Source organism: Gopherus evgoodei, chromosome 2 (genome assembly GCF_007399415.2).
Source record: "Gopherus evgoodei ecotype Sinaloan lineage chromosome 2, rGopEvg1_v1.p, whole genome shotgun sequence".
Classification (NCBI taxonomy): Eukaryota; Metazoa; Chordata; order Testudines; family Testudinidae; genus Gopherus; species Gopherus evgoodei.
In genome coordinates, this window is record NC_044323.1 from 172,623,144 (window position 1) to 172,648,075 (window position 24,932).

The 24,932-nt window shown below is 39.0% G+C and overlaps 1 protein-coding gene across 1 annotated transcript in view; it reads left to right on the top strand.

Moving 5' to 3' along the window:
* Window positions 1-24,932, top strand: part of GMDS (GDP-mannose 4,6-dehydratase) — a 547,433-nt gene that overhangs the window by 228,535 nt on the left and 293,966 nt on the right. Inside the window, exons 5-6 of the mRNA XM_030552293.1 lie at window positions 1,006-1,198; window positions 1,994-2,098. Coding sequence (XP_030408153.1) covers window positions 1,006-1,198; window positions 1,994-2,098 — 298 coding nt within the window. The remainder of the gene's footprint in view (window positions 1-1,005; window positions 1,199-1,993; window positions 2,099-24,932) is intronic.

Here is a 24,932-nt window from a genome sequence, read left to right on the forward strand (position 1 = left end):
AAAGACTTGTTCTCATCTGAGCTCACCTGAGGTACACTTACAATTGACATGTACGATAGTCTGCTATGGCTTGCATATGAGCAAGAATTGTCATCTGGGAATACAGTAGAAATAATATATATTATGCAGGAAATTCTGGCCCCATTGCAGTCAAGGGGTGTTTTGTAATTTATTTCATATATACACCTCATATATTTGAAGATGGTATCCATGTGATAAATTGGAGAGACATGATAAATATATTTATTTATGCTACTTACATTCCTTTACCTTTCAAAGCCCTGAAAAGTTTCAAGCAGCTGCTATGTTTTAAAATCAATTTGTCACAAAATTGTTTATTTCCTCTCCATAATTTATGTTGTTAAAAATTAGGCTTGCACCAAAGTAATTAGAGATGTTGCTTACATTTGACTTGGTTACTTTAGTTCCAGTTGCTATGCAGAGAAGCCCTAAATCTCTAGTTCTTATGATTGCAGGAAAAAAAACACTTAAAAGTGTGAAATGATTGACCTTTTTTTCTGCCTGAATCTGCAGAGAGCCTGAAACAATATATCTGAAAAGCGTGAACTACCTTGTTTTTCAATGGAGTAATAGTTCAGATACCCAATAATAGTAATTTAAATGTCATCACTGTTTGTTTGTCAAAACATGGACTAAAGGAGAAGGAAGGATCACAAATCTGCACCATTTGCTGGGAATAGTGGGAATAATCTAGGGATGGGAATGCCCTTTGGTAGCAGATTTCCAGTCTCTTAGACTTTTTTGCTTCTTTTTGCTTTTTAATTTTGTAGTCAAATTGCAGAAGTCTGTTTTTGATTATCAGTGTATTTTTAAAAATCATTTTGGATATTTTTCTAAATTAAAAATTGAAATCAGCCTGAATCTATATAGCTGGTTCTGTTGCTAGCAAGGTATAAATGTGAATCAGTTGTGTATACTTGTTGCATTTGTGGTTGCCTTTAGTAAATCTCTGTCGTTGTTTTACTTCCTCTTTCCCTTGCCAAGATTTCTTTTGACCTAGCAGAATATACTGCTGATGTTGATGGAATTGGCACTTTACGGCTTCTTGATGCTGTTAAGACCTGTGGCCTTATCCACTCTGTGAAGTTCTACCAAGCCTCAACCAGTGAACTTTATGGGAAAGTTCAAGAAATACCACAAAAGGAGACTACCCCTTTTTATCCCAGATCTCCATATGGTGAGTGTTCGTGTGTGTGCGCCTGCGCCCACTCTGTTCCTCATGTCTCAGGGCTGAAGTCATTTGGGTATGAGATTAAAATAAAGATAGAACAAAAGTGACTAGACATGTTCAGAAGCATACCTTTATAAATTACTAAATAAAAAAGTATTTGCTGCCATTGCCTGAGGGTTGGAAATTACTATCTCACTTTACAAACCTTGTTCATTCAGACCTGGAACAGAGAACTCTTTAAACGGGTGAGAGGGAGGGGTGATTCCTTCTTAGTGAAGAGGTGTAAGATAGCACCGAATTGATAAGGTTTCATATTTTTTGTTGCCTAAATGAAAATTTCCCAAGAGCTCTCTCATGAACTAACTTAAACACTTATTAAAGTAATGTGCATAGAAGACTATAGTGATAAAGTTTCAAATCAATTTAAGTGTTAAGGCACCAGATTTTCTTTTATTCCCCCAAAGTAACTTTTTTTATTAGCAGAGGTCACCACAATGGCATATTTCACGCGCTCTGACTGTGTTAATTATATTGTAAAAAAAAAAAAAAGTGCTGTGCTTGAGTGTGCATAGGAAAACAAGTGAAAGGTGCCTTAACACTTCCTAGCCAGGACTATGGCTTTACAGAAAGGAGTGTTTTCTCATTCAGTTGCTGTTTATTGGGCTGGCTTTTTTTTTATGGTGAAATATGACACACTGAGAGAATTAATCAAACTCTAGTTCATCTTTCTGTAAAGAAATGCATTTCTCTCACTGTGTGTGTGTGTGATTGTATATGTAATATTTAAATTTATTTTTGTAGGAGCAGCCAAACTGTATGCCTACTGGATTGTGGTGAACTTCAGGGAGGCCTACAATCTCTTTGCTGTGAATGGCATTCTCTTCAATCATGAGAGTCCCAGAAGAGGTTAGAAAATCCTTGAAAAACTCTGTTGCCACCCTATTGTACATCTGAACAGGAAAAATGAAGCAGTATATCCACAGGTTTAATTTAAATTTACCAGCGTTCTGAAGCAGGGATGTCAAACTTTGCCTGCTTGATGTGTTTAGTTGGCCCCTGTGATAGATTGAGTCTGCACAGTGCAAGTTTTCATTTTCAAACTTAAATTTCCATTTCTAGCTCTTTTGGTATAGGAGGTAGTGCTCTTCATATGAACCAATGTAACAGTGTCCTACACAGATTGAAACAACATCTGTAAACTTTCTTATTCCTCTGGATGGGTATGGAAACTGTAACATATATATAATGGCATTTAAAAGAGAACTAGATAAATTCATAGCGGTTAAGTCCATTAATGGCTATTAGCCAGGATGGGTAAGGAATGGTGTCCCTAGCCTCTGTTTGTCAGAGGATGGAGATGGATGGCAGGAGAGAGATCACTTGATCATTGCCTGTTAGGTTCACTCCCTCTGGGGCACCTGGCATTGGCCATTGTCGGTAGACAGGACACTAGGCTGGATGGACCTTTGGTCTGACCCAGTATGGCTGTTCTTATGTTAAAGCCTAAAGCAGACCTTTTAAGGGGAAGGTTTTCTTTAGGATAGGCAATGCACTTAACAGTTTCAGGCAGCTGGGCATTGCATTTGCACACAATAGTATAAGAGGTAGGAATAGTAGTATTTCTAAATTCATAAGATATATTTATGCTGGTGTGCATGGCAATATATAGATTGTAAACCAGCTGCAATATTTTCTGTGAAGGTCTTCACACATAGCTTTAAAATGCCTTTCTATTTGTTTCCAGTTAGCCTTGATAGCAATGCCAGGGAACAGAATACAAATGATCTTATGTTCCATTTAATACACCCTTTTCCGTGCATCATAAACAATTAATATTTGTTTTAAGGGTAAGTTATAAACCACAATTAGTTTAATTCCTTCTCATCTTATACTGATGAATTTCCACTAATCGTAAACTAGTAGAGCTTTAACTATGCACTGTAAATGAAAGCTGAATTAACACATGAAAGTAGCTTCTCACTTTGGAAACCTTTTCCTGCAGCATGCTTATAATGAAAAGTAAAGTCACATTATTCTTTCAGTGGTTTCAGATGAGCAGTTCATTTACATGTGTGTGCGCCCAGCGCACTAAAGCTGGGGAACTTTTCCTAGCAGTATCCATGTGCCTGTAGACCTAGCCTCTTCCCTGGCTATCTAAGGGTGGCTTCACTATGGAAACCCCCTCCCCGACCCCTACAGTTCCTTCTTATCGCCTATGGCTAGGGTTAGTTCATTCTGTGTGGTGTTTTACCTCAGACTTTCAGTCTCAGTCTTCTGAGATTTCTGGTTGTCTTCTGATTTCTGTCAGTTTGTTAGTGTGGTTAAATAGTACCTTTTTGTTTAGTTTTAGTTTTTAGTTAGGTAGTTAGCTCCTCTAAAAGTGGTGCCCTTGCCAAGGTTTAAGCATTGTTCAACATGTGGGGTGGCTCTTCCCAACAGTGATTCCCACCTGAGGTATTTGCTGTATCTGGGAGAAGGGCACATTAAAGAAAGGTGCTTCCTCTACAAGTCATTCAAGAGAAGAATGCAGGTGGTAAGGGGCTTGTGCTTGAAAGCAGTGCCTCTTGGAGCAGGTCATTAAGCTCACTTTGGCACTGGGGGACTCTGCTAGTTGACCAGCCGCACAATCTCCTTTGTTGTCTTCAAATGACGTTGCTCTGGGTTTGAGGACGGTGCCTCCTCTAAGAGGAGGAAGGGTCATTTGCCTTTCCCTGATCCTCTGAGAAAGAGAGCCCAGAAGACGAACTGAGACCATTCCAGGATTCAAGGAAATTCCTCTTTGTCTCCTAAGAGGATTGCTGATGGCACTGTGGTTCTGCTGGCATGTGGGATGCAGCTGGTCCATCTAACCGCTCCTCGGTACTGCATCTTGACCAGTGGGTGTCTCTACTATCAACTCTGATACTGGCTGTGGGGCATCCGTTGAGTCTAGTAACAGCGACATTGGTGTCAGCACTAACTGTCGTATAAGGACTTCCAGGGTTCCTTGGGATCTGGTTTAGGGGCATCTTCCTCCAGTCCCCCCCACTCCTCTTTTGAAAGCATTTTAGTCTGTCTCTGGAGCGCTATTGGTACCCAACAGGCACTGCTCCCATGGTAGGAAGAGGAGGTGCTAGCTCAGTACTGACAGAGAATCTATCTGTATTCCCAGTGGCCTCCTTGAAACTCTTTGGATGTCCCTCAGTCCATGAAATCCCACCCTTCAACCCAGTCCAGGGTAAGCTCGCTGGTCCTGGTTGCCACCATTTCAGAGGCTGATGTCATCCCTCCTGAGCTGGTTCAGCTTGATCCTTTTGTACAAGAGCTGGTTCCCCTCTAAGAGTCTCCATTAGGACCACATCCTGCTTCTTCTTCATCACCAGAGTATGGGACTCTGCTTCTCCTGTGCCTAAAGATTTTAAGGCGTATCAAGACCTTCTGAAGTTTATGGCCTCCGCCTTGAGCATCCTCACTGAGTTTGTACAGGAGAATACGTGTACGTTTTGGATATTCTGCTATCATCAGCTCCCCTGATAAATGAAGATCCCCTTGAGCCTGTGAAGTCCCCATGGAACACTCCAACTTCATTGCTTCCCACTGTGAATCATTCTGAGAAATGTTATGTTCCCATCAGAGACTTTGAGTGCTTCAATTCCCATTCAGCTCCAAACTCTCTCATGGTAACTGCAGAAAATTACAGATCACAGCAGGGGAGGTATATGTCCACATCTAAGGACAAGAAATCAAAGAGGCTAGATTTGGTGGAGAGAAAAATTCATGACACTTCATCTTTACAGATGCACATTGTGAACAAGTAGGTACTGCTATACATACATGACTTTTGTCAAATGGGACACTGTATCTAAATTCATGGATAAGCTGCCAGAAACCTCCAGGGAAGAATTTAAGGTGTTCATTTTGGAGGGTTGTATTGTGGCCAAAACTTTGTTGCAGTCAGCTTTGGACATGGCAGATACTTTTTGGCCAGAGTTATGGCTTCAGCTGTGTCCCTGAGGAGGGCTTCATGGTTACAGAATTCTGATATAGCTCTGGATGTGCAGCAAACTACAGAGGACTTACTTTTTCGTGGTCGGTTTTTGTTCTCAGAGAAAACTGATGAGATCCTGCATTCGTTTAAAGACTCCCAGGCTTTATGGTCATTAGGAGTTTATATCCTGGCTACAAAGAGGTGCCACTAAGGCACTCAGTAGCAATATTGCTCAGTGTTTCTTCCGACAGCCCCCCTTCCCTGAGAAAGCAGGACTTCCCCAGGAAATCTCATGTCCCAGAGAGGAACAACTTGTGCCTCTAATTTTAGCCACTCAGCTCATCATAAACCAGCACTGAGCAAGCAGCCATTTTGACTTTTGACTTTCTTCTGGAATGGTGTGTGAAAGGAACTCTTCGTTAAAAAATACTCAGGTAATCAGGTGGATTAATTTTAAATCAGAGATTTAAAACATCAATTTTAATTGTGTATTGAATTTGTACTTCAGTTATTTTCCTAAAGAAAAGGTTGATTCTTATCAGTTTCAGAGGGTAGCCGTGTTAGTCTGGATCTGTAAAAGCAGCAAAGAATCCTGTGGCACCTTATAGACTAACAGACTTATCAGTTTGTAACCAGTGTTAATTTACAACTAAATATAGTCTGAACATTAAATTTGGTACTTCTTTTTGCTAACCAGAAGGATACACTATATCTTTATATATTTATTTAAGCAGTTACGTAGTTTAACTTACATTTATTCAGATCCTTAAATTTTCCCCTTTTTTATGATGTTAAAAATGCCAAATGACACATTTATTAGATACTCGATGGTTCATTTTTATTTCCAATTTGTGTCAAGCTCTGTTTGGATGAAAATTCAAATTCAATTAAAAATTCACAAACACGGGATTTTTTTCTATTAAATAAAACTACAGTAAGTGTGCTGTATAACTGAAAAAAAATGTTTATCAAAATAGGTTTTGCATTTAAAAACTAAGTGAATTATTAAATAGTTAAATTATACATATTATATAAATATTATTACTCCACCTAAGGCATCATTTTCTAGATCATTCATTAGGGAAACATGTTTCTCTGACATCAGTCCAGGTGAAGCAGTTGTCATCACACAATTGTTTTATAGCCAGAGGGAAAGGATACAACTGTTCTTTTCTGTGACATCTCAGCCATGAAGGAAACTGCTCGGTATTAGATTGCAGGCTGCATTTGTCAAAGTACTTGTAGTCAGATTAAAAGAAAAAGAGGAAAAGAAAAGAAATCATGAAATTGAAAAGAGTGGGGGTAATCTTAGCAGTTGTATTCACTTTTATTTATTTTATTTGTGATTTGTTTCGTATATTTGACATACTGTAATGCTTACTTTGGATGTCTTTGTATTAGTGGTTTTGATTACCTTCTCCATGCCTCATTTGTCTGTGTATCCTAAGAGGGCAGTAGTAGTATGCTGGTATCTAATGAGAAGCCCTACAACATGGCAGCTGCCGCTATTGAGGCTCCTATAAGAAGAGCTGGCCATTTTCTTTAACATTTCCCCTTTCTGTTTGTTTCTCCAACTGGGGAGACAAACTGGAAGGCTCCCTCCTGTCTTCTGCATAAGTGGAGCCAGTGAGTGTTTGGTTTTACTAAGTAGTCAGTTTTTATCTGCCTCATGAGTGTTTGCTTTAGCTAGGTTTCAGCGTATAATGTAATGTTTCAACGAAGGTAGGCCAGGGAGAGGTGTTCGTTCAAGCCTATGGGTAGCAAACATCAATGAAGTAGTTTTGTTACTCATTTCTAAATGGCTCCTTGGTGCACAGGGAGGAGAAGGTGAGTTGGGTCATAACAGCATTGAATGGTGAGCCACTGTAGCCAGTTTAAAAGTAGTTGCTTCAGACAGTTGTGTGTCATGTAGCAGCCAAGACGACTTTATGTATTTTTAGTTTGCATGTTTCAACAGAGAGAGCATACAGTGGCCTGAAGACATAAATTCTTACTGGCTCATTCTCCTTATTATGGGCCTGATCCTGAGAAGTGATCTGTAGAAATACATTCTTACAATAGCAGAGAGTCAAACTTCAATAAGACTAAATGTGAGCATAAGAGTCTGACTGCACAGACTGCTTTGTGGGAACAGTGACTATATTAATAGAAGATTATCAGACACTGTCTATCTACCTACCTTTCTAGGTGCATGTGTGGGCCCTAACAAGGTACTATCTGAATCAAATATTTTTAAAAAACATAATCTGGTTAGTTTTACTGCTCAAGAAGCTGTTAATGGTTAGAAGAAATCATAATATGCGCAGTTGCTATTCAGCTTCTTGTGAGGGATCACAGGCCCCAAACCCAGGTCCCACAGGCCCTAGGCAGCACTCAGGCTATGACTGCCATCTAGCAGCTCAGCTGAGGAAGTAGGGAAGGGTCCAGAAAAGGGCTAACTTGCAGAGGGCTCTGCCCTGAAAGCTCCCAATTCTGTAAACATCCATCCCCCTGATTGGCTAAGAAGTATTATATGAACCAGGAAGTAACAAGAGGAAGTTGTCCAAGCATCTAGCAAAATCCTTAGCTGCGACTATAGACCCTTCCTGCTTTCCTGACACCTGAGCCCTGCATTCCCAACTGCTCTTGGTTGCTGCTTCCCTGGATGCTTCTGGTTCCTGTCTTCCTATCCCAGACCCCTGTCTACTTCCAGTTCATGCTGTCCTGTTCTACTCCAGGTCCCCGACGCTGTCTCTGATGCCTGGCCTGGTACCTGACATTATCCTCAACTCCTGACTCCATTTCTGACTCTGACCTTTGCCTTGGTATCTGATCCAGTCTTTGGTTTTCACTCCCTGCTCAGACCACTAGCCCACACCCATGTCATTGCACTTTTCTGTCGTGTTGCTAACTGTTCATCTTAATCTTAAATTTTATTGTCTTTGCTTTTCTAGTACTGGACCTCTACTGGAAAAGGATACTGTGATGTGTCATTCGATATTCTTTATGAAAATATGCTTATGATATGGCATAACTGAGATATACTTTATGCTAGATGGCTCATGTGAGAGATCATTGGAAAGGTTTTGATTTAGTGAATGCTATTATCCTATTTGTATGCATGTATCATTTCTGTATCTGAAATTAGGAATATTGACTATGAATCTGTATTTCAACTACGCTACTTTGGCTGATGCTCACTGCCAACACTTCAGGTACAACAATTTAAAAGCCAGATTGGGTGGATGGCCCATCAACAAGGACAATGGACTATAAAAGAGCTCAAGCTTCCTGTGAAGAATGGCTACAAGGGCTCTACAGAGTCAGGTGGTCTTGTCATCTGACATTAAAACTTTACCTGGGACTTCTTGTAACTTTCCACTGTGAGGGAAGGGGGGGGGGGTCAAACTAGAAAACAAAGGGCTCTCACCTTATGCAAATCCTATTTAAGGGTAGGGCATGAGGTAATCCAGGTCATCAGTTCTCCCCTGCGACCTTTTCCAAGATGACAGCTGGAAACAACTAAGACTGAATGGGGAAAAGAACTCGGCCCAGGTTGAAAGGGCGTCTGGCCTGTGAAGGAGATTATGAGAACCACATTTAGGGTGAGAACTTGCATGTGACCAGTTTCTTTAGTGCATTAAGCTTAATTTGTGTGCCGTGTTTTATTTTCTTAGTAATCTGCCTTGTTCTATCTGCTACCTCCTTAACTACTTAAAATACATCTGTTATAGTTCATAACTTTATTTCTGGTTTGTAATACAACCTAGCGGATGTGATTCCTAATTGGGTGGTTGAGAAATTGTGCATACCCTCTTCCACATTGAGGGAAGAGGCAAATATAATATATTTTTGGGTTTGTACTCCAAGGGAGGTGGACATCTGAGTGCTGGAGCAAGTCCCTCAAGCTGAATCTTCTCAGAGCTGATCTGCAGCTGGATGTGGCCCTGGCTGTATATGTGTGCTAGAGGAGGCTTTAAGAGCCTGGCTCAGCAAGACAGGTAAAAGGGGGGCCATGTTGGCAGAACAGGTAGACTCAGTGGTATCTCAGCACATCAGGTGACTTCCCAAGGGGTCCAACCCATCACAGATACACAGTCATGCCTATGTATGAGTTGGTTTCACTAGGGGAGAAAAAATGTTACAAGTAACTACAGTAACTTGAAACTTCCAAATTAAAGGCCTGATCCTGAAAGCACTTATATGTGTGCTTAAGTTTACGCATGTGAGTATTCCCATTGACTTCAGTGGAACTACTCATATATTCAAAATTAGGAACACATGTAAATGTTTGCAAGGTCTGAATCTAGTTTTGCCTATAACCTATCCTGAATTGGATCCCAGGTCTTAAAAGAAGAAAGGCCTATGTGTTGAATGGTTCTAGATAAAATCACATATTTGCCATAATAATTTATGGGAATGTGTTCATCATCTGAAGATTCTCTAGCTCATATTCTTTGCTTATATATTTTAGGTATTTCTGAGGGGTCTCTCATTATTTTATCTAACTGATTATGGATATAAATATTGCAAAAAAAAAATCAGTAATTTCTTGCCTGTGGGTTTAGATTTTTGGAACAGCTGTGCTTACAATCCAGATCTCTCCTTGAGCAAACTGTTATCTTATTAGAGGCATCTTCATGTCATTAAATCATGCATTCTCTGTGTCTCATTCAGCATTGACAAGAATTAATGGATTATAGTTCCTACTATTTCCTCTTACTGATTTAGATTTTTTTTCACTGTGCAATTTAAGATAGGAATGATGAACTGCAACACAATCTACAAAATATTAGATAATCTGTTAGCAAAGCCTTCTGTTGTTGTTCTTAACATTTCCAGGATTATATTATGATATTCTTGTGATATTTTTGAAACATATAATAATCAGACTATGAACTACTCACTGAAATGTGAAACCAAAACATTATTTTAAAGTTTTCTGAAAGACCAAGACTTTGAAAAACGTAGAATATCACATTCCATTTTTATGGCATCAGCAATGGCCAATGTAGTCACAGTACATATGTAATCTGCAGCAATCTTTTTGCTTCATTAGCACATTGAATTATAGCAAAGTTTCTAGAAATGTCAGTAACCTCTGAGGCCTCATTCTCTACTGTCTTGCATCTTGTGCAGTCGTTTATACCTCTGCAAACAGTATGTAAAATGCAACCATTATGATTTAGTGGCATTTTACACTTGTTTTGCACACATGGAAATAACTACATAAAGTGCAATGAAGGAGAAAGTGAGGGCTTTTATACCTAATGTATTTTCATAGATAATGAGGATGATATTGTGGCACTAGCTTAGTGGAGGCTCAGCCAGCAACCAGCTAAAAGCAAGCAAAAGACATACTCTTCAACAAGACAAATTGGGTTCATGCTTATCATGGCAGTTCTGGTTATGCAGGCCCAAGTCAGTAATGACAGCCTTGGGTATGAGCATTGCATGGGTAAACACAGAACTGAGGGGCAGATGGACACCAGTGAATGATTCATGAAGCTGTGCAGTATGTATAAAGTATGTGTCGGGGGGGAAACACAAACAAACATGGTGGTATTACTAAGAAACAACTTGATCACATTGTCAGCAGATGGTGGAAAAGATCACTGCGGGTTACGTTATTTATTACAAGGGCTGATGTAGAGCGTGACTGTTATCTTGTCATCAGAACCGTTAGTATACAACTAAAAAGACAAACCAATAAGAAAAGAGAGATGGTATTTGATGTGAAGAAATTGTCTGATCTGGGAATCAGTGGGGGTTTTAAAATCCAGCTCTCAAATGGATTTCAAAAATGGTGCATAATAAATGATGATATAGAATGTGCTTGTTAGAGATGATTGCTAGAAGGCTGGCACAAATTCACTTGGCTAAGTATGATTAAGGAAAAAGGTGAATATATCCATGCACATGGAAATCGATTGAGGAAAGAAAAAAGGCAAACATGAGTGACAGGACAAGAAGGACAATGCAATTTCAACAGGGGTATGTAGAGAAAGACAAAGAGGTAAAGAAGTTAGGTCGGAAAGATAAGAGAATGATTTGACAAGAGTGAGAGAAGCTGAAGAAGCATCACTAAGCGGTGACTCCAAGAAACTGTTTCAGATGTGTAAACAACTGTCATAATGGTTCAGTCACAGTGGTATTGTAAAAACAAAAGATGGAAGATTGTTGACAATGACAGCATAAAAAAACAACAAGGGCAAGAACATTTTAATGAAGTACTCCGTCAACCAGAACTAACAACTCCAATTAATGGATGCAAAGAAGGTGACGAATTAAATATTTCATTACTAGAAATTTCAAAAGCAGAAATGGAGAAAATAAGTGGCTGAAAAATAGCAAAGCACCTGGTCAAGATAAGGACACTGCTGAAATGCTCAACACTGGTGAGGATGTGGGAGTACATGAAAAACAAACTTTGTAAGAGAGACAAGGTGGGTGAAGTAATATCTTGTATTGGACCAACTTCTGTTGGTGAGGGAGCTATTTTTGAGCTACACAGAGTTCTTCCTCGGGTCTGGGAAAGGAGTTTCCATTTCAAATGGCAGAATTCAATATCTTCCATTGTGGTATGCAGTGGTATTGTAGCCTTGTCAGTCCCAGGACATGGTGTACAGCAATGGAAGATATTGGATTTTTCTGTTTGAAACGAAAATTCCATTCCCAAAACTGAGGAAGAACTCTGTGTAGCTTGAAAGCATGTCTCCCTCACCAACAGAAGTTGGTCCAATAAAAGATATTACCTCATCCACCTTGTCTCTCTAGTATCCTGGGACTGACATGGCTACAACAACATTGCATAAACTTCGATATAGTTTGGGAGAAAGAACTGGGAGAAAAGCATAACTGGTGTGTGATATCTGGCAAAGAATAGCACCACTTTCTGTACCCAGGAAAGTGTTCTATATTGTTGAACTGATGAAAAACTGTGTACTGAGCAAGAAGACTTTAGACTGAAAAGATTGTGTGTAGATCACATCTTCACCCTGAGACAATGGATTGAGAAAGGGCTTGCTTACCAGCGAGGGACTAGTCTTGAATTTCATAGATTCACCAAAGGTTCAGCTGCATTCATAAGAAGATCTTGCGAGCATATGGGCTTCCTAGTAAAACAATGTCACTGGTCAAGATGCTGTATGAAGGTTCAAAATGCTGTGAAGGACAGAAAGTGGAGAGACTGATTGGTTTGACATTTGTCACTGGAATGTGGCAGGACTGAATCTTACCGCCCTCCTTTTCTGCACTGTGATAGATTATAGGATGCGAAAAACAACATCAAAGGAAGGTAGAAAGAGTTAAGTGGAGTAAAGAGAATTTAAAGATCTCAGCTTTGCAACTGACATTGTTTTAACATTGTTCTATTGGATCCAGATGACAATGCCCACTATCTATGTCAAAGATGAGGCTGCCAAAATAGGATTAAGAATCAAGCAAAAGAAAATGAAAGTCATGATCATTGAAAGAAGTGTCAGCAGCCATGGTGTGAATGCAATGAATACAGCATGGTTAATGAGTTTGCATATCTTGAAACAACAAGAAATGCTGATAGCCAACTCCATAACAAGATGGAAGCAAGAATCAGAAAGGCAAGGAGAGCTTTTTCAAGACTGGCAAATATGTGGAAAAATAAGGAAATTCACGTAAGAACCAAGGTAAAATTATGCAATGTCATTATGATTACCACAATGCTATATGCTTCTGAAGCTTGGCAAATCCTATTCCACAACAGGAAACTTAACACATTCCATCTGAGATTCTTGTGAAGAATACTCAGTGTCTACTGGTGGGACAAAGTAGCCAATGTTCAGATGTGAGAGAGGATTGATCAACAGACTAGAAAAAGAGCGCTGAATTATTTTGGACATATTGTATGGATATAAAAGAAAAAAAAGGTATTCCTAGACAAGCTCTTCACCGAATACCACCTGATGGAAGATGGAAAGTGGAGGAGAACATATGACATATAAAAAAACCTTTGACAAAATGTCACTATCATAGAAACAGACTAGTGGACTAAGAAAAGTGGCATTAGACAGATGGAGGTTGAAATACTGGGTTGCCTCGTGTCGCAAGGCATGAAATCACCTAATAAATACAGTAATAGTAAAAGTCAGGGTAGAGTATTAGGTCATATCTCTGCCACTTTCTAACAAAACAATTTAGTAACATTAACAAATTTGTTATAATATCCCAAAGAATTAGTAATAAAATGAGGTAGTCACTGTACTGAAGGGTTTTCCAATTTTAGTGTACTTTCCCTTTTTTTGACTTTCTATTGTATAAAATGCAATAGATACATTTTAATATTAGAGTTTGTACTTGAATTTAAAAATAAATAAATAACCAGCACCGGAAAAATGCTTCTAGGCACAAATTGTTTTGTAGAACACTCCTCAGAAGGAGGAACCTTTTTTTTTTTAAGTAGATATTTAAAAATATATATATTTGAACTGTTATAAGTGGTAGAATGTTTTGTTTTAGCCACTTGACATCTTCCAACCATGCTGTATTCATTGCATTCCGGAGTTGGGATTTTCTGATCTTAAGTGCTAATATTAAATAATACCAAAAATGGACATGCTGTCAACTATTTTCACTTTTTGTAATCTTTAATTGTTTTAGCACCTCACCATTGTTCGTAATGCCCTTCCAAAGCTTGAAAATGTAAATAATTAATTTACTAATTTTGCCCTTTGCAGTTAGACATTCACTGACCTTTCTTTTTTTATTTTTCCCTTATGTTTAAATAGTTTTTATTATTTTTATAAATAGAAATATAAAGAAGTAAGTGCGGAGAGACAAGGAAGCACAAGCACACACAGTGAAGGTTACCTGATAGAGAGAAAAATAGGGGTTAGTATATTTCATAAATTAATCTACTTTAAAATGTTAATTTACCATAAATGGCAAATATTCAGTGACATCTTACTCATTTTGATTACAGTAGTTATCTACTGGCCTCCAGGTGACAAGAAAAGACTTCAGCTTGCTATGTGTTAGCATGAAGTCCTCTCAAATTTGTATATTTCAGTGGGGTACAGGAAATGTATTGTTGCTTTGTCATCTTCCTTGTATGTGCCTCAATGTAAATTAAGCAAAACAGCAAACAGAATCATTAAGAAAGAAGAAAATAAGACAGAAAATATGTTGCCTCTACATCAATCCATGGTACGCCCACATCTTGAATACTGTGTGCAGTTCTGGTCACCACATCTCAAGAAATGTACTGAAAGTGGAAAAGGTTCAGAAAAGGGCAACAGAAATTATTAGAGGTATGGAATGGCTTCTGTATGAGGAGCGATTAATAAGACTGGGACTTTTCAGCTTGGAAAAGAGACAACTAAGGGAGCATATGATAGAGGTCTATAAAATCATGACTGGTGTGGAGAAAGTAAATAAGGAAGTTATTTACTCCTTCTTATAACACAGGAACTAGGGGTCACCAAATGAAATTAATAAGCAGCAGGTTTTAAACAAAATGAAGTATTTTTTCACACAATGCACAGTCAGCCTGTAGAACTGTTTGCCAGAGGATGTTGTGAAGGCCAGGACTTTAACAGAGTTCAAAAAAGAACTAGATAAATTCGTGGAGGATAGGTCCATCAATGCTATTAGCCAGGATGGGCAGGGATGGTGTGACAAATGGGAATGAGCGACAGGGGATGGATCACTTGATGATTGCCTGTTCTGTTCATTCCCTCTGGGGCACCTGGCATTAGCCACTGGGGGAAGGCAGGATACTGTGCTAGATGGTCCTTTGGTCTGACCCAAGATGGACACTCTTATGTTGATGCAGCTCTGGGAATATGAAATAAGAACAATTAGTAATTGCATAGTACATTTCATCTTCATGGTACTAATTGTTACTGAAGTACAGGAGCACAAAATTTTGTGGGCTTGATTCTCAGTTATGCTACATTTTTTCCTCCCTCCTCTCCCCTGAGGGTATCCCCTGTGCGGGGAGCATCCTTGGCCATTTTAAAGCTGATATAATGTCTCTACACAAGCCTCTACTCACAGTTCCTAGCATGGGGGCCAGGCTGGAGTGCATTGTGGCACATCTATTCTCCTCTTACCAGGGCCTTAAGAACTTCTGGCAACTCTGGCAGTATCGCAGGAGTTGGGATTTCTCAGATAGGACCCTCAGACATTTCCAGAATTTAACACCTTTCAGCTTGTCTCAACCTCTCATCAGCCCAAGGAGTGAGTAACTGAATTCCCCCATACCATCCTATTCCTAGGACACAACTTTGTTCCTATTCTCTTTCAGTCACCTTAATGTGGCCATCAAAGGGCCACAGCTACTGTTGGCCAGATAGCCAATAAAAGGGACTTCATCTGCAACAGCAACGAGCCACCAATAACAGGTCATCCCGTTATCCCATCAACCTCCCAAATAATTTCACTCTGCCATACTCTCTAAAACAAGACAACTAATCCTCCCAAAGTTTATCACAATCTCCGCAAATACCTATTTTAACTAACCAGAAAGCTGAGTAGACTAGCAAATTAAAAAATAAAATAAAATGGAAATACCTATTTGGCAATTCAGTACAATGCAAATCCGTTACCTGAGTGTTCATATTACGGCTTTCTTGGCTGCAAATGTTACACAGTAGTCACTAATAAATACTCAGAATTTACCAAGAGATATTATACAGTCCACTACAGTTATCACATATTCTAAGTCCAAAGGGAATTATGGTATCTCTGGTACCATTATGTGTTAAATATTGACAAATGTCAACTGTTTCTGTTTTTAAAAAAAATAGCTAAGGTTAAATATGGTACAAAGTTCCATTGTAATTCCATTCTCTCTCATTCCTATCTTTCTGAAATAACTAACTCTCTACTGGAACTGAAATTTTCTATGGTTGATCTCAGCCCAGAAGTGATTTGAATGTGAATGCATGAGAGAGAGAAAGAGGCTGAAGGAAAATGCATCGAACCATTTGAATTACGGGGAGATGGAAAAATAAAAGGCTCTTTGTTTCACTCTTACCTTGAAAACAGCTGTAGAAGAAAACTTCAAACAGAGCATGAAACTGTTCCTCCATGAAAAATAATCTCTCGTTTGAGGTTGAAGGATTAATTTAAAAAATTGAAAAGATTGAGGTAATCAAATGTCACTTCTGAACATGCTCAATAGCATATGGTCAGATTTTACAAGAGCCTAGTAAAGTGCCACCCTCAGTGTATCACATGTGTACATGAAGGAAATTTGAAGTATCTCATTGAAAACACAATTGGGCTCCAAGGAAAACCCCAGATCCTAGCATCTCCAAATTTTGGGGAAGTTCCAAACTCTGCAGCTTTATTAATTTTTTATTTTATGTAATGCCACTGTTCTCAGTCAGGATTAGTGCCCCATTGTGCTAGGCATCATACAAACACACAGTAAGACACAGTCCCTGCCACAACCTGCTTTCAGTCTAAATAAACCAGAAAAAACAAAGGTTTAGAGGAAAACAGAGGCACAGAAGGGCGAAGTGACTTATCCAAGGTCATACAACCAGTTGAGCCAGAGCTGGAAAGAGAACCCAGGGGGCAATTCCTGCTTGATGTTTGGAAATGGAAAATTTTCTATCTTGTGTTGAGCTAAATCACTAAAAATTCCTATCACACTGTAGTAAGAAAACACAATTCTAGTCTAAAATCAGATGGTTGTGACCCTTTCTGTATATAGACTGATGCATGTAATTTTTTTGGTGAAAAGACTATATTTAGGCAAAAACCCTATCCCATCTTGAAATGTCTGAAAATCTAAACAATGGGACAGACTATCAATTTGTGGCAGTCTCGTACTCTTAATTATGGGTGTATTTTAAGCATTTTGTAACCTCTTTGTTACCACAACATATTTTATTTTAAAGTACATACTGTACATTAAACCTATTTTTCCCACACTGCCACCTGTGAATACATTGCCAACTGTACTAAAAATGTTTCTGCCTCACCGATCATATTTCATGGATGCTTACAAAGGACTGAAATTCAACCAAATGTTCTCTTACATTCTTACATTCTAACTGGCTGCTGATAGTGATGTCCACAACATGACAAAATACACAGAAGTTTAAAATTACAACTCAGTGAAATAAAAATTAGACTCTTGTGATCTTCAGATATAACTGAAGATCAGTACTTGACAGGTTACTGGTTTAGATGTGAAGGAGCTACTTGCATTCATTATTCAGCATTTGAATCTGGAATAAGATTCTAACCTTGGACGAATAGAGCCGGTGCATACAATGCATCTCTTCCCAGGCTTTTGAGATGAGAGAGATCCAGAAAGGTAGGCGCTGTTTAGGAGCAAGTGTTCTTAGTCCAGGTGATATTGATAATCTTGTTGGGTTAGATTATTACTGGATTAAAGTAGAATCTACTCTTTATTGTTTGCTTGAATTATTTTTGCAAGTGGCGAGGGATTACATTTGAACTTATTTTCCTTTGTTTATACTTAGAACAGAGGAAGGTGCATTTTAACAATCTGAATAAATAAGTGAGGAAAGGCAAGGGCAAGTATTACACTTCTAAGGAAGTTAAACTCACTTTATTTATCCTATGTTAGTCTTGCCCTAATAAGTGAAAAACACCCACTTTTAAAGAACGAATGTGCTTAAGTAGTTCCAGTAAAGAAAGGACTACTCACGTGCTTAATTTTAAGCACATACATCAGTGTTTTACTAAATCAGGACCATGGTCAGCTATTCATCTAATTAACCATTTGTACGTACAGATACCCATTTTTCTTCATAATCATGGTATTTGTATGCGCAAATTATATGTGCACAATTACATGCACCCACCATTAAGAGCCTGGCCAACTGCTAGATGTAACTTGAGTCATGTGTGTTCATCAAGAGCATGATTTCCACCTCCATCCCCTTCACTGTGTTAAATCTTTGTGAGTTCTGGGATGCTGAAGGGGGTAAGAGAGTACAGAGATTCCCCTTCCACCAAAAGGCAGGAGAGCAGGATGGATTCATGGTACCAGGGGACACTTCTACCCTGTGTGTTCAGTGCACCATAGCCTCAAGTGGCCATGGTCAGCCATTTAGGGGGATGGACAGGTCCCCAGTGCACTGTGGAAAGAACTGGCAGGAGGAAGCATATGCTGGTGTTTATCACAGCAGCGGTAAGATGCACTATCTCCCTACACAATTTTATCCTGCCCTTGAGGACTCTGGAACCTCAGTGTGGAGGCTGGCATCATTCTATCTCTCTCTCCCACTGTGGCTCAGGTAAGGAAGGACAGGATTTTATCATCTTAAACTAAAATAAAGACATCTTTTCCTTCCTTTTCCTTTAGCTTCTTCAGGACTCTGAACATATTGGGTGGGATTTTCAGAAGGGCCCAAAGCAGATTTTAGAACTACCAAGGCCAGAAGAGGGACCATTGTGATCATCTAGTCTTACCTCCTGTATTACACAGGCCAGAGAACTTCCCAAAAGTAATTCCTAGAGCAGATCTTTTACAGAGTCTCAGTGACTTCCAATGAAAATCTTAGCCATCGGGCATATGAGACAAAAAATGACTCCATTGCTGCTCTTTGTACCTGATATGGCCTCAGTTAAATACAGGGCCGCCCAGGGGCTGCGGCGCTTGTACTCATCCAGCAGTGATCCGGGTGTTCAGCAGCATTTTGGCAGTGGGGGGGCCCTTCAGTTGTTCTGCATCTTCAGCAGCACTGAAGGGTCCCCCACTGCCAAAATGCCACCAAAGACCTAGAGCGACTGAAGGCCCTCCCCTTCTGAAATGCCACCAAACACCCAGACTGCCGCCTGGCCAGGGCTCACGGGGCATTTAGGCGGCGAGGGGCCCTTCAGTCGCTCCGCATCTTTGGCAGCACTGAATGCCCCCCCCCTGCTGCCGCCGAAATGCCGAAGACCCTGACCACCGCTGGGCCAGGACTCGTGGGGCCCGGGGCCTGGGGCAAATTGCTCCACATGCCCCCTGCCCCCCCCCCGGCAGCCCTGGTTAAATGCCAGCATTCTAACCTTAAAAGAATGTAATTTCACTGAGCACATACCTGCTTCATCGTTCTTACTACAGTCTAATTCATGAGTTGCATAACAGTACCTTTTGTGTTCCAATATGGCATTTTTTGAGATAATTTGTGTCTTCTTCATCTTGTATTCTTTTTTGCATGCCTGTTTAAGAAAAAATAAACTATTAATTAGTTGACTTTTTCATAAAACGATGCTATTGAATATGCTCATCAACTGGGAAATGAGTCTACAATACAAATAATATATATTTTTCTTTAAACTGTTTCATGTTAAAAAATTGCAGCATATAGTATTACAGTTCATCTTCATGTTAGCCAGCTTAGTGACAAGATTCTCCCCACAGGCCAGGCAATTTTTAATAAAAATGTTTAGAACTAGATCGGTGTAATAGTAACTTGCAAAACTATGAAATAGAAAGCTTGATTTCAGCTATTGGTAACAGTGGACAGATGCTACCTTTCCTTTCCAGTCCCGTTAGTGGCCATGCCAATGTTACTAAAGAACTGGCAACAGTTTTGATCTTGCTAGTGAATCCAAGTAATGCAGCCAAAAGATTGTCAAGAAACTAGCAAACCACTAACTAAATAAAATAACGAGCTGTTCGCCTTCTCTCATATTGATGTCAAGAAGAACATCACAGTTGCACTTAAAGGAAAATTAAACTGTATGTTGTGAAACTATGGGATGAAGTAATTCTGGGTTTGAGTTCATTAGGGTGCTGCAGTTATTGCACAACATTTTACTTGCAAGTATGTGCAGTGTCTGCCTTGGGAGCAGTCAGGATTTAGATACCCTTTTGGGATTTGGTATTACAGTGACATCATCTGGTTTACCATCACATTTGTAGACTATGATAACTCCATGATGGAACACCACAAAGTAGTGTGGCCTAGTTATTCACTCTTTAAAATAGAGAGCAGGGTGGGGAGAGAGAGTGAGTGTCTGGGTGTAACTGCTCTTATTTGAAAAGCTGTAAAAAGAGCTAGTAAGTTCAGTGAAAGTTGCTGTAAATATTGAATGAATCAAGATTGATTGATTTATTGTTACTAAAGTCAGTCATGTATTTCAAGGTTCATTAAAACTTGCTATTCACCTTATAAGTTGAAGTCAGGGTTCTTTGTTTTTATATTTTTATGAGGGATACACATTAGTCTTTATTCAAAAAGTTCCACTATTGCAAGAGGCCCCGAAAGACTTCCTTATCATGCTTTTAAATACATTTTTTCCGTTAGATTCCTATTGTGGGACTCAATAACATTAATATCCAGCCGGATATTATTTATTTAACTTGCTTGTTGGTGCAGAGACAAAATAATTTTGGCTCTGAAAATTTTGGGTGTTTTTTAAATGTTGCATTTGTGATGTTTGTTGATCCTGTTATCTGACACAGCTTTCATCTTAATATTTTCTGTGTTGCTTAATTAAACGAGAAGATGGGGAGAAAAGTTCCCCTTCAGTATCTAATTCATAGGTTCTAGGACTGAAAGGGACTTCGAGAGGTCATCGAGTCCAGTCCCCTGCCCTCATGGCAGGACCAAATACTGTCTAGACCATCGCTGATAGACATTTATCTAACCTACCCTTAAATATCTCCAAGGATGGAGATTCCACAACCTCCCTAGGCAATTTATTCCAATGTTAACCACCCTGACAGTTTCCTAATGTCCAACCTAAACCTCCCTTGCTGCAGTTTAAGCCCATTGCTTCTTGTTCTATCCTTAGGAACTAAGGTGAACAAATTTTCTCCCTTCTCCTGATGACACCCTTTTAGATACCTGAAAACTGCTATCATGTCCCCTCTCAGTCTTCTCTTTTCCAAACTAAACAAACCCAGTTCTTTCAGCCTTCCTTCACAGGTCATGTTCTCTAGACCTTTAATCATTCTTGTTGCTCTTCCCTGTACCCTCTCCAATTTCTCCACATCTTTCTTGAAATGCGGTGCCCAGAAATGGACAAAATACTCCAGTTGAGGCCTAACCAGCACAGAGTAGAGCGGAAGAATGACTTTTCGTGTCTTGCTCACAACACACCTGTTAATGCATCCCAGAATCACGTTTGCTTTTTCTGCAACAGCATCACACTGTTGACTCACATTTAGCTTGTGGCCCACTATAACCCCTAGATCCCTTTCTGCTGTACTCCTTCCTAGACAGTCTCCTCCCATTCTGTATGTGTGAAACTGATTGTTCCTTCCTAAGTGGAGCACTTTGCATTTGTCTTAGTTAAACTTCATCCCGTTTACCTCAGACCATTTCTCCAATTTGTCCAGGTCATTTTGAATTATGATCCTGTCCTCCAAAGCAGTTGCAATCCCTTCCAGTTTGGTATCATCTGCAAACTTAATAAGCGTACTTTCTATGCCAGTATCTAAGTTGTTGATGAAGATATTGAACAGAGCCGGTCCCAAAACAGACCCTTACGGAACCCCACTTGTTATGCCTTTCCAGCAGGATTGAGAGCCATTAATAACTACTGTCTGAGTACGCTTATCCAGCCAGTTATGCACCCACCTTATAGTAGCCCCATCTAAATCGTATTTGCCTATTTTATCAATAAGAATATCATGCAAGACCATATCAAATGCCTTACTAAAGTCTAGGTATATCACATCCACCGCTTCTCCCTTATCCACAAGACTCGTTATCCTATCAAAGAAAGCTATCAGATTGGTTTGACACGATTTGTTCATTACAAATCCATGCTGGCTATTCCCTATCACCTTACCACCTGCCAACTGTTTGCAGATGATTTCCTTAATTACTTGTTCCATTATCTTCCTTGGCACAGAAGTTAAACTAACTGGTCTGTAGTTTCCTGGTTTGTTTTTATTTCCCTTTTTATAGATGGGCACTATATTTTCCCTTTTCCAGTCTTCTGGAATTTCTCCCATCTCCCATGATTTTCTAAAGATAATAGCTAGAGGCTCAGATACCTCCTCTATTAGCTCCTTGAGTATTCTAGGATGCATTTCATCAGGCCCTGGTGACTTGCAGGCATCTAACTTTTCTAAGTGATTTTTAACTAAGTATGAACAAAATCTGTTTAAAAGAAATGCTCCTCACTAGGCAGACAGGCAATGTAGATCTGGTTCTAAAACCATGTAACAAGCAATGCCGTTGAAGAAGAAATCCATCTAAATGCAACACTTTGTGAAATACAAAAAAAAAAAAAAAGAAAAGAAAAAAACCACCCAGCAACAACAACCTTTTCAACAATATTTTAAACACTTATCAAGGATATTATTTACTTATTCTACACACTTTACAATTTCACTATTTTCTAATATAATGCTCTTATTTCCTTTTTCCTAATCAGAGTGCATGTTTATTGTGGAATTATTTAAGATCATAAGAGCAATGGCAATTTTAGTAATCTGGTTTCGCTGGATTTTATTGTATGTCTTTTCATATCTGGACCATTAATATGGAAATTGTTCTCAGACATATGTTGTTTAACAGCAGATGCTGGATTTACAGTTGTAGATCACATTTATGTTTCGTTCTCATTTCCATGAGGTTTCCTGCCATATACTTCTTTTCCAGCAAAAAAAAAATCATGAACATCTGCTGACTTATCCAGAGAACCGGATCTTTAATATCTAAATTCACCCCTTAGGAGGGGGCTTTTGTTTTGTTTTTCACATAGAAACTAGGCTTTTAAGTTGTATTATTTAGTTTGTTTTAACTTGGATTATTTTTAACTAGAAGCGAAGTCACATATATACAGTGTGCCCATTTTTTCTGGTACACTCGCCCCTCCCAACCACTAGAATCCAGACTTTCTCCTTTGGCACACTTGACAACCACAGTGGTTCAGATAGGATCCTGAGAATCCATCACCCTTTCATGAGACCACCATATCCCCCATATCTTCCCCCCCTTTTTGATAGGGCCATGAATATTGTTCTCATTCCCTGTCTGAAGGGGATGAGGCAAATGGCCTCCTCTGAGGTTAAATGCCATTTGTTGTTCTACAGAGCATCCAAAAGGAATGTTTATGCAGCCACCAGCTGCAAAGAGTTTCTCTTGAACCCTTCAGGGTTTTTAAAACCTTCTCTGCTGATTGGGAAGCTTTATTTTCTACATAATCTGAGCTCTTCTCTTTCATGAACACCATGGGGGAGGGGAGAGGTTAGGAAATAAAATCCAAATTCTGGAAACCGTTATACACATAAGTAGTCCCATTGAATTCAGTGTTTTGTAGGATCTGGGCCTAACTTTGTATGCATGCATTAATACAAAGCTTTTTTGGTGATCAGTGAGAGGTAAATGATAGTTCAGTTAGGTCACATTGGTAATTTCCACATTTACTATTTAATATGAATAACATCACTTACATAGTACTCATTCATAGTACTCATTTTCAAAGCACTGTGACTACCTCTGTGCCTAAATGCCATGCTGATTGATGCATTACAGAATTCTTTAGATAAACAGAACACAGTAAGAGTATAAGGTTAAGAAACCATCTCCGAAAATTCACAATCCTGTGATTCCTTACTTCTTAAAGCAGAATTTATCACATATCTAATGTGACCAAGTTCAAATAAATAGAAAGTATGGATTTAGCTGCCTTATACTTTTACTCCACAATACTTATTTATGGGGAAAGGCCACAGTTGAATTAAGTCATTCGTTTGAAAAAAAATATTCCTATGTTATGAGTAACACCATGGATTTCAATACTTGAAATATTTGAAAAATCTAATGGACTTTTCACCATTCATGCTTTCTGTTTACATTTTACACTTATATTTTGCTTGGATGAGTCAGATTTACTTTTGTACATAGTCTGTTTCACTTTTTGGCTCTCATGCATGAATACAACACTGCAGTGTCGGTGTTGCAAATAATGTCGGAATATTTTGATCCAAGGAAAAAGCTGTTTTCACTGAAACTGAAATACATTATTGGAATTATTTCTGTTGATCTGACGTTTTGTTAAACATACTTGGACAAAACATAAATTTGCACCAAAATCAACATGACAGTTTTAACTTGATTGGGGAAACATGGCGAGTAAAAAACAAACAAAATCCCCACAAAACAAACACACAAACACCCCTCAAAACATGAAATCAGATTGTTGCACCAGTATTTGTTTGTCTTACCTTCTTATCATAGGAACCGGGAAAATACAGCATTTTATATCATGAATAATATATTATTTAATTACTCTAATAACATCCAATGAATGTGCTCATGGATATAAGTAGGTAATGGGACTTCTGAGAATCACCGTTTTGCTTTTGCTTGATACATATATACCTTTACTACTGACTGTCTTCAAATCCCTCTGCAAACTTACTGTCTGTGCTTTGGTTTATTATTTGTAAATAAGTTTGCTGGCATATTCTTACCACCCTCCCCCAACACCTCATTTATGAATTGGAAGGTGAGATGTTATGAGAACTGGTTTGTGCAACAGTCTAAAATGTATCTTTAGTGAAAAGTAATTTCTTATTCAAACCTAATTAAAATCTATATTCTTTGCTCCACATATATTTGCAAAATGTTAGTCTTACTGGCTGTCTGTCTTATCCTGTTCTGTAAATTGCAAAACGAAATCATTGGGGCTTCACACAGGCACAGGTCCAATGCTATGCAACACCTAGGAGGCGCGGGGCATTCCAATGCAACAGTGCTCAAATGTATTCCAAGTCACTCGTATATGCACTGTGCTGAACAAACACATCAGAATAAAAGGTAGCTTCCAGTCTAAGGCTTGGCCTGTATTTAAAAGCTAGATGGATATAGCTATGTCAGTCAG